Source organism: Lottia gigantea (assembly GCF_000327385.1).
Source record: "Lottia gigantea unplaced genomic scaffold LOTGIsca_95, whole genome shotgun sequence".
In the NCBI taxonomy this organism is placed as follows: Eukaryota; Metazoa; Mollusca; class Gastropoda; family Lottiidae; genus Lottia; species Lottia gigantea.
In genome coordinates this window covers 295,607-306,398 of record NW_008711088.1, presented here as the reverse complement: position 1 = coordinate 306,398, position 10,792 = coordinate 295,607, and the positions used below count along the sequence as shown (strand labels likewise).

The 10,792-nt window shown below is 36.3% G+C and overlaps 1 protein-coding gene across 1 annotated transcript in view; it reads right to left on the bottom strand.

Moving 5' to 3' along the window:
• Positions 1 to 10,792, bottom strand: part of LOTGIDRAFT_170222 (hypothetical protein) — a gene marked incomplete at both ends in the record, with an annotated part of 59,006 nt that overhangs the window by 3,178 nt on the left and 45,036 nt on the right. The window contains 8 exons of the mRNA XM_009068855.1: positions 3,155 to 3,213; positions 5,002 to 5,143; positions 6,100 to 6,187; positions 6,621 to 6,674; positions 7,858 to 7,959; positions 8,633 to 8,755; positions 9,052 to 9,231; positions 10,448 to 10,654. Coding sequence (XP_009067103.1) covers positions 3,155 to 3,213; positions 5,002 to 5,143; positions 6,100 to 6,187; positions 6,621 to 6,674; positions 7,858 to 7,959; positions 8,633 to 8,755; positions 9,052 to 9,231; positions 10,448 to 10,654 — 955 coding nt within the window. The remainder of the gene's footprint in view (positions 1 to 3,154; positions 3,214 to 5,001; positions 5,144 to 6,099; positions 6,188 to 6,620; positions 6,675 to 7,857; positions 7,960 to 8,632; positions 8,756 to 9,051; positions 9,232 to 10,447; positions 10,655 to 10,792) is intronic.

The following is a 10,792-nucleotide window of genomic DNA, read 5'->3' as shown; positions in this document are numbered from 1 at the left end:
CCGTCCCCCAGCTGTAAATGGGTAGGATAATCTAGGAAAGATCAATGTCAAGAGGTTTGGTCAAAGACCAGCTGGTAGAAAGGATCATTGTGAACCTAAGTTGTTATCCTTGTAAAATCAATACCAAGAGGTTGGGCCAAGGATCCTGGTAGAAAGTTGATCCTTGTAAAATCAATGCCAAGAGGTTTGGCCAAGGACCAGCTGGTAGAAAGGATACTTGTGAACCTAAGTTGTTATCCTTGTAAAATCAATACCAAGAGATTTGGCCAAGGATCAGCTGGTAGAAAGGATACTTGTGAACCTAAGTTGTTATCCTTGTAAAATCAATACCAAGAGGTTTGACCAAGGACAAGCTGGTAGAAAAGATCCTTGTGAACCCAAGTTGTTATCCTTGTAAAATCAATACCAAGAGGTTTGGCCAAGGATCAGCTGGTAGAAAGGATCCTCGTGAACTTAAGTTGTTATCCTTGTAAAATCAATACCAAGAGGTTTGACCAAGGACCAGCTGGTAGAAAGGATCCTTGTGAACCTAAGTTGTTATCCTTGTAAAATAATTACCAAGAGGTTTGGCCAAGGATCAGCTGGTAGAAAGGATCTTCGTGAACCCAAGTTGTTATCCTTGTAAAATCAATACCAAGAGGTTTTACCAAGGACCAGCTGGTAGAAAGGATCCTCGTGAACTCAAGTTGTTATCCTTGTAAAATCAATACCAAGAGGTTTGACCAAGGACCAGCTGGTAGAAAGGATCCTCGTGAACCCAAGTTGTTATCCTTGTAAAATCAATACCAAGAGGTTTGACCAAGGACCAGCTGGTAGAAAGGATCCTCGTGAACTGAAGTTGTTATCCTTGTAAAATCAATACCAAGAGGTTTGACCAAGGACCAGCTGGTAGAAAGGATCTTCGTGAACTTAAGTTGTTATCCTTGTAAAATCATTACCAAGAGGTTTGGCCAAGGATCAGCTGGTAGAAAGGATCCTTGTGAACTTAAGTTGTTATCCTTGTAAAATCATTACCAAGAGGTTTGACCAAGGATCAGCTGGTAGAAAGGATCCTTGTGAACTTAAGTTGTTATCCTTGTAAAATCATTACCAAGAGGTATGGCCAAGGATCAGCTGGTAGAAAGGATCCTTGTGAACTTAAGTTGTTATCCTTGTAAAATCATTACCAAGAGGTTTGACCAAGGATCAGCTGGTAGAAAGGATCCTTGTGAACTTAAGTTGTCATCCTTGTAAAATCAATACCAAGAGGTTTAACCAAGGATCAGCTGGTAGAAAGGATCTTCGTGAACTTAAGTTGTTATCCTTGTAAAATCATTACCAAGAGGTTTGGCCAAGGATCAGCTGGTAGAAAGGATCCTTGTGAACTTAAGTTGTTATCCTTGTAAAATCATTACCAAGAGGTTTGACCAAGAACCAGCTGGTAGAAAGGATCCTTGTGAACCTAAGTTGTTATCCTTGTAAAACGGCTGTTTATTTTTTTCAACTCACCCTTTTAACTAAGTTCCAAACAACAAATGCCATCAAATAACCAGTGCAGATTCCACAAGAAATAACTGTCGTTTGAAGACCTTCCATGACAACCTCTTCAGTAGACAATCTGGAAAACAGTCAGCAAATCTCGGCAGTTTCCGTGAAGCTGAATCTATTACTCGGCACTTTCCGTAAAGCTGGATCTATTACTCGACAGATTCCGTAAAGCTGAATCTATTACTCGGCAGTTTCCGTAAGATGTTTCTATTTAGTATGTTGCAATTCTCGGCACTTTCCTTAAAGCTGAATCTCTTGTAGAGCGCTAGCAGAACTACCGCGGTAGATCGTTTACCTGGTAACCTTGACGACTGCAGGAATATTACCACAACGTTGCAAACCGGTGACGTAAAAATATCCGACGCTCGTTACTATGGTTGTTTTGCGTCAATGAGACCAAAACGTTTTGAAAGGGACCAGCCTCTGATAGATATTTTTGAAAGCTATCAGTTGGTTTTTGTGGCCAGATATCATGTCCGCCATATTCCCAACCAGAAACAAGTAGGCCTTCAACATGGCTGCCTTAATTTAAAAAATTTTCTTCCACAAACTAAAGTTATCAGTAAACATAAAAGTTATTTATAAGTCTTTAATACAAATATAATATATCAAATAAAAAAAACATTTCATCCTAATATATTTGTTGGGCCCGTAGATATCCTAATCGACAGACGTGTTTCTGGAATTGCAGGAACCACAGACATTTGATTGTGAAATTAGAATAGCGGTAATGGTAGACTACCGTACCTATAATGTCCTTGATACAAATATTGTATATTTGCGAGTATAATGCGCAGTTAAAGAGCTTACCAATCTTAGAGTCAGCATTATACACAGTGGCAAAAATATTTAGAATTTTTCATCAGAGGTTCCCCAGAAAATATTGAAGGTCGGTATTTTGTAATTGATTACAAAGCCTTTTTTGAAAATTGTAATGTTTTTTGAAAAATGAAAATCTGATAACATTTTGTGTCTGCAAACATAATTTTGATTTTCTTGTGGCATTTACTGCAATCAACCACTATTTTGGCAATTGGCAATTTTCTGCCAAAACTTGGCAAGTTTCTGCCAAAGTCGCAGACAAGCATAATACCAAAATATGTAATCTATAGAATTATCAGGAACTAGACTAAAACCTAATTGATTTTCTTGTGACATTTGCTGCAATCAACCAGTATTGGCAATTGGCAATTTTCTGCCAAAACTTGGCAATTTTTCTGCCAAAGTTGCAGACAAGCATAATACCAAAATATGAAATCTAAAGAATTGTCAGGAACCGTGCCGTACTAAAACCAAAGTATTTTTGTCCTACTGCAACCACTATTTTGGCAATTTTTCTTTCAAATCTTGGCAAGTTTCTGCCAAAGTCGCATACAAAAATAATACCACAAGATACAATCCAAAGAATTTCCAGGAACTAGACTATAAGGAACCGTGCCTTACTAAAACCAAGGTGTCTTTTTCATCTTCCTCCGTAGGATTTAAAGAATGTGAGATCGGCTTTTGACCGTTATCGGCACTGGAATAATTATCAGGCACCACTATATGCAGGGGACGAGGTTCCACGGAGACGACTTGTTGATGCGTAGGTGACGCCACTGTTTCTTGGGCGTGTAGATTTTCGTACATTGGGTTGCAAAAATTTGTCGGTTTCGTTGGATCCTGTAAAATATCATCTGGTGGTGCCTTTAATAGAAAAAAAATTAAGATGGCCGCCAACAGTCAAATAAATATATTTCTAGATTATTTTGGCGCCAAAAAGAGACATTTAAAGGAATTGTAAAGAAGTTTTGTGATAGTGACATACTAAAATACTTAATTTTAGTGGAATTACAGGAACCACAGACGTCTGATTGAAAATTAGAATGGTGTAAATTGATACTATCAGTGTCCCTGATACACATAAAAAATTTAGAAAACCTCTTTACAATCTCTTTAACAAGAACCACAGACGTCTGATTGAAAATTAGAATGATGTAAATTGATGCTATCAGTGTCCCTGATACACATAAAAAATTTAGAAAATCTCTTTACAATCTCTTTAACAAGAACCACAGACGTCTGATTGAAAATTAGAATGATGTAAATTGATGCTATCAGTGTCCCTGATACACATAAAAAATATAGAAAACCTTTTTACAATCTCTTTAACAAGAACCACAGACGTCTGATTGAAAATTAGAATGATGTAAATTAATGCTATCAGTGTCCCTGATACATATAAACAATATAGAAAATCTCTTTACAATCTCTTTAACAAGAACCACAGACGTCTGATTGAAAATTAGAATGATGTAAATTGATGCTATCAGTGTCTCTGATACACATAAAAAATTTAGAAAACCTCTTTACAATCTCTTTAACAAGAACCACAGACGTCTGATTGAAAATTAGAATGATGTAAATTGATGCTATCAGTGTCCCTGATACACATAAAAAATTTAGAAAACCTCTTTACAATCTCTTTAACAAGAACCACAGACATCTGATTGAAAATTAGAATGGTGTAAATTGATGCTATCAGTGTCTCTGATACACATAAAAAATTTAGAAAACCTCTTTACAATCTCTTTAACAAGAAACACAGACGTCTGATTGAAAATTAGAATGATGTAAATTGATGCTATCAGTGTCTCTGATACACATAAAAAATTTAGAAAACCTCTTTACAATCTCTTTAACAAGAACCACAGACGTCTGATTGAAAATTAGAATGGTGTAAATTGATGCTATCAGTGTCCCTGATATACTTAAAAAATTTAGAAAATCTCTTTACAATCTCTTTAACAAGAACCACAGACGTCTGATTGAAAATTAGAATGGTGTACATTGATGCTATCAGTGTCCCTGATACACATAAAAAATTTAGAAAATCTCTTTACAATCTCTTTAACAAGAACCACAGACGTCTGATTGAAAATTAGAATGATGTAAATTGATGCTATCAGTGTCTCTGATATACATAAAAAATTTAGAAAACCTCTTTACAATCTCTTTAACAAGAACCACAGACGTCTGATTGAAAATTAGAATGGTGTAAATTGATGCTATCAGTGTCCCTGATATACTTAAAAAATTTAGAAAATCTCTTTACAATCTCTTTAACAAGAACCACAGACATCTGATTGAAAATTAGAATGATGTAAATTGATGCTATCAGTGTCTCTGATATACATAAAAAATTTAGAAAACCTCTTTACAATCTCTTTAACAAGAACCACAGACATCTGATTGAAAATTAGAATGATGTAAATTGATGCTATCAGTGTTCCTGATACAAATAAAAAATTTAGAAAATCTCTTTACAATCTCTTTAACAAGAACCACAGACGTCTGATTGAAAATTAGAATGATGTAAATTGATGCTATCAGTGTCCCTGATACACATAAAAAATTTAGAAAACCTCTTTACAATCTCTTTAACAAGAACCACAGACGTCTGATTGAAAATTTCTTTAATATAATTTAACTTACGTTTGATGTACTTGGTTTCCCACCAGTAACGTACGGTAATTTTAGATTCACGTCACCTGCCTCGTTATATTGAGCAATACCTCGAAATTTCTTCATATCATTCGAACCTTTCGGTAGAAATTTTTTGAAGCTGAGGAGAATTCTAAAAGAAGAAATGAAATGAAATGAATAGAGTTTTAAGTCAGAACCTGACTGGCTATTGCAGTGTGCAATTAGGGAAATTTGCCAGGACAGTATTCTTTTTTTGATTTCCAACTGTTGAGGGATCTTTAACGTGTACAGTCTGTAGAACACGGGGCCTCGGTTTATTGTCCCATCTGAACAACTAGACCCTTTTTCAATTTCCAACTGTTGAGGGATCTTTAACATGTACAGTCTGTAGCACACAGGGGCCTCGGTTTATTGTCCCATCTGAACAACTAGACCCTTTTTCAATTTCCAACTGTTGAGGGATCTTTAACATGTACAGTCTGTAGTACACAGGGCCTCGGTTTATTGTCACATCTGAACGACTAGACACTTTTTCAATTTCCAACTGTAGAGGGATCTTTAACATGTACAGCCTGTAGCACACGGGGTCTTGGTTTATTGTCACATCTGAACGACTAGACACTTTTTTCAATTTCCAACTGTTGAGGGATCTTTAACATGTACAGCCTGTAGTACACAGGGCCTCGGTTTATTGTCCCATCTGAACAACCATGTCTGTCCCTCTTACCTGCATCACTGACAGGGGGGAAACAGGGTTGAAAAATCTGAAAGTATTATCTCAACCTATGCTGGGATTGAACCCTGGGCCTACAGGTTAGCGAGCAAGCATCTAACTCACTGACAGGGGGAAACTGGGTTGAAAACATCTGAAGGTATTATCTCAACCTATGCTGGGATTGAACCCTGGACCTACAGGTTAGCTAGCAAGCGTCTAACTCACTGAGCCACCCAAAGGTATTATCTTGACTTATGCCAGGATTGAACCCTGGATCTTCAAGTTAACGAGCAAGCGTCTAACTCACTGACAGGGGGAAACTGGGTTGAAAAATCTGAAGGTATTATCTTGACCTACGAGAAGTTTTTGATTCGAATAAAAATCCCACTTACCCTTTTTTACGTAAAATAACAAAAACAACAACCAATAAAATAATAATAATAATAACAACGACGACCGGAATAATAACGCTCGTTAAATCTGTAAAAAATATCAAATATTTACATTTCTACTAACACTTCCTTCAATAAACCAGTTACACAAACGGACGTTCATTTTCCAATAACTGTAGTTTGTCACATGACAATAAGGCGTATGAATACATCGAAAGTTTTTTACCTAGAGTTGGAAAGCGAGTTTGAAAGGGTTTCTATTTTAAATCAAGCCATATTAAACTATCAGAAAAGATAAACCAATGTAAATATAAGGAATGAATGTGGATCTTGTTATCGTGGGGTCATTTGTCTTGTCACATGATAAACCAGCATTTATTTCCCCATAACGATAACAAGATCTACATTCATTCCTTATATTTATATCTTAATATATATAGATAATACAGGTAAAAAAAAAAAGGTTGAATAAGGTTAACTAACCCCAACCATATTGATATTTTATGTAAAACATAACTTACTCTCTGATTCTAGAACTCTGACTGGAGCTATTTCACAGAAATCACCAATATAACCTAGAAAATACAAAATATAGGACCATCACTGATCAATTACAAAATATAGGACCATCACTGATCAATTACAAAATATAGGACCATCACTAATCAATTACAAAATATAGGACCATCACTGATCAATTACAAAATATAGGACCATCACTGATCAATTACAAAATATAGGACCATCACTGATCAATTACAAAATATAGGACCATCACTGATCAATTACAAAATATAGGACCATCACTGATCAATTACAAAATATAGGACCATCACTGATCAATTACAAAATGGTGGACCTTCAGTCCTGGGGTACTCCTGGTGAAAAAGTCACCACAGTTTTATCACTTTGATAGCCTTAGTGTTTTAAATATATATATTAAAGAGACAGGTAGGCCATTTTTTTTATCAATCATACTTTAGTCTCAGAAACAGGAATTTTTTAATTAAGTTAATCAGTAATAGTGTTCACAGCTCACTGTCGAAATTTGAGCCTTCAAATCGCCAATTTAAGATACTCTGTGATATATAGAAAAGACATCTATAGAAATAGAAAGTAAAATTCCTAGTTTGAGATATTTTTAAAGGAATTATGTGATTTTCGTACATTTCTAGTATTTCTGAAGACTATTTACATATATTCAACACTGAAATCAACCAAGCCAAGGACCATGTATAGTGTATTGTTGTATTTTTAAAGGAATTATGTGATTTTGGTACATTTCTAGTACTTCTGAAGACTATTTATATATATTCAAGACTCAAAAAAACCTTTTTCTATATCAGTCCCAAGCAGCGCCCCAAAATATTTGTCAGAATGCCCCAAATCAATACAATTTTTGAAGATTTTCAGACGCTCAATGGGAGGCTCCACAGAGTTGCCACATTTTAAATTCAGCCTTGACAGTTGTCCCCTCATCGGGTCAGTCTGCCCCCCTGTTTGTACGCCCTGTCTTGGACGATCCATGGGATGCTTGCATCTTTAAGACTACCACAGAGTTACCGAGTTTTGAATTCAGCCTCGACAGTTATCCGCCATTGAGTCAGTCTGCCTCCTATTTGTACCTCCAGTCTAGGGAGGCTCTTGAGTTGTCCGCCATTGAGTCAGTATGTCCCCTATTTGTACCCTCAGTAAAACATACACAGTGCAACCAATACATGCCCTTAGAGTTATTTGGGCAAATAAAAATAAACGAACCTTCCAAACATTTACAAGTGAATCCGATATTTTCTGTTCCAACACAAGTTCCACCATTTCTACAATCACAAGTCATCGGTTTCGATTGTGGTTTTTCTTGAGCTGAAAAATATCACTTAAAAATTAAATAAGTCAGAGGGAGAGGGGAGGGGGACTTCTTTGCTCACCATGCAGTGTGCAATGAGGGAAATTTTACCAAGATAGCAGCATTAACCTGTTCTTTTCAATTTCCAACTGTGGAGGGATCTTTAACATGTACAGTCTGTAGCACACAGAGCCTCGGTTTATTTTCCAATCAAAATGACTAGACGTCTATCCATGTCAGCCTCTCTTACTTACATCACTGACAGGGGGAAACCGAGTTGAAAAATCTGAAGCATTTCTAGCATTTTGATTGGAGAGTTCTAAACAGGTTCCGTCTGTTCCAATTCTACTCTCAATCGAATCATACGGAAACAAATATGTCACATTCAAAATTTTCCCTTTTATTTTCCTTCTCCACCATTTTGAATTCTCTCTACACCTACTATTTTTTCAGCACAAGTGGAACGCATTCTGAACTCTGTTCCAACTTGTTTTATTGAACGTCCAGTTGATTTCATAAATTCTGAACGTGCAGGAGCAATCGAGCCCCCCTTTAAAACTCTCATTCTTAAAAGTGGAGATTTTCTAAGTCAACATTTAGAATCACAATTATTTCACCAATCGAGCGTCCCAAAGAATGTAAAAAAGACTGAAAACTCTTTTTTAAAGAAGGAAGGCAAGCCATACTTACGAGCGTCGCATATATTTTGATTTGACGGTAGGGCACTCGACCCCTGGGGACAGGCACATGTAAAACCAACAGGGGTCAATAAACAAAGATGGCTACAGCTTGAATCGGAACAATTGTTCTTCACTGAAAAATACAAAATCTAATTTTATATACCACCTAACACATTTTTTCATCCAATCAGAATTGGCTAAATTTTGTATTAAGTGGCTCACTTAACTGTTGAATTTCATGTGACAAACAAATTGAAAGTCTAGAGACCTTGAATAAGTTATCGCTTCCTATAATTCCAATCTACCCGGCTGTAAATGGGTACAGATAATCCGGGAAAGATCAATGTCCAAGGACCAGCTGGTAGAAAGGATCCTCGCGGAGTTATTATCCTTGTAAAAAATTATGACATGATAATCAAGCCTACATACCTGCTAAATCGGAACGTTTTTTATGGAAAACTTTAACGCCAGTAGGTAACAATAACCCAGTTTGTAACGTAGAATTCGTGCCTTTTCCAAATTTATTCATCTTTATAATTCTGCCTTCATCTCGCGAGGACCAGTACAACATACTTTCAAAAACATCTATATTGAAGGGTTTATAGATACCTGTAAAACATGAGAATCACGATATTTAGTAATAGATAGACCGACAAATATGGCCCTACAATTGGAAATCGAATAAGAGCAGGCAAATGCAACTGGCAAAATTTCCCTCATTGCACACTGCATGGTGTTGCCTATCTTCATCAGCCCAATCAGGTGCAGAAAAGCAGGACGTAAAACTCCATTCATTTCATTTTATTTTCCACATGGTACCAAAATTCAGTTGAGGGGTAAGAAATTCCCTTTCTTCGAACAGCTTCGTAAGTTACCTACCCCCTCGGTCTTTAGTTCCGTAAGCATGGGGACATTGATAACGATGAATTATGGGATAGCAAAACTAAAAAATGCGGTCTTATTTCTCTACCAAATACAGTCGAGGGGCAAAAATTTCCCTTTGAACAACTTTGTAAGTCAAGCCATCTCCTCGGTCTTTGGTTCCGTAAGCACAAAGACATTGATAATGATGAATTATGGGATAGCGAAACTCTCTACTTTGGATATGGCCATTTTATATTTTTATTTGACCTACCCTTTTTAATAACGATATAGTTGTGCCCCACACGGAGACATTGATAACGATGAATTCTGGGATAGCGAAACTCTCTCCTTTGGATATCGCCATTTTATATTTTTATTTGACCTACCCTTTTTAATAACGATATAGTTGTGCCCCACACGGAGACATTGATAACGATGAATTCTGGGATAGCGAAACTCTCTACTTTGGATATGGCCATTTTAGATTGTTATTTGACCTACCCTTTTTAATAACGATATAGTTGTGCCCCACACGGAGACATTGATAATGATGAATTATGGGATAGCGAAACTCTCTACTTTGGATATGGCCATTTTATATTTTTATTTCACCTACCCTTTTTAATAACGATATAGTTGTGCCCCACACGGAGACATTGATAACGATGAATTCTGGGATAGCGAAACTCTCTACTTTGGATATCGCCATTTTATATTTTTATTTGACCTACCCTTTTTAATAACGATATAGTTGTGCCCAGCACGGAGACATTGATAACGATGAATTCTGGGATAGCGAAACTCTCTACTTTGGATATCGCCATTTTATATTGTTATTACACCTACCCTTTTTAATAACGATATAGTTGTGCCCCACACGGAGACATTGATAACGATGAATTCTGGGATAGCGAAACTCTCTACTTTGGATATCGCCATTTTAGATTGTTATTTGACCTACCCTTTTTAATAACGATATGACGGTCAGTTCCGTCATATTTCATGGTTTCTATGACGTTAGATTTATAATCACACCAGTAAATACGATCATTCATAAAATAATCTATTGTTATTCCAGTCGGATAAACCAAGTTACTGTTAACTAAAACTTTACGTTGATCTCCGTTCATCCATGAATATTCTATTTTTGGTTTGTTTTCACTCGCGTCTGTCCAATACAGCAATCTGTAAAAATACAGAAAAAAAGAGAAGATATCGTAAGATTATCCAAAAGTTAGAAAAAATTTTCTTTTAGTAACAGGATTATCCACATCTAGCCCTTGCTTTCACAATCCCAATTTCACGT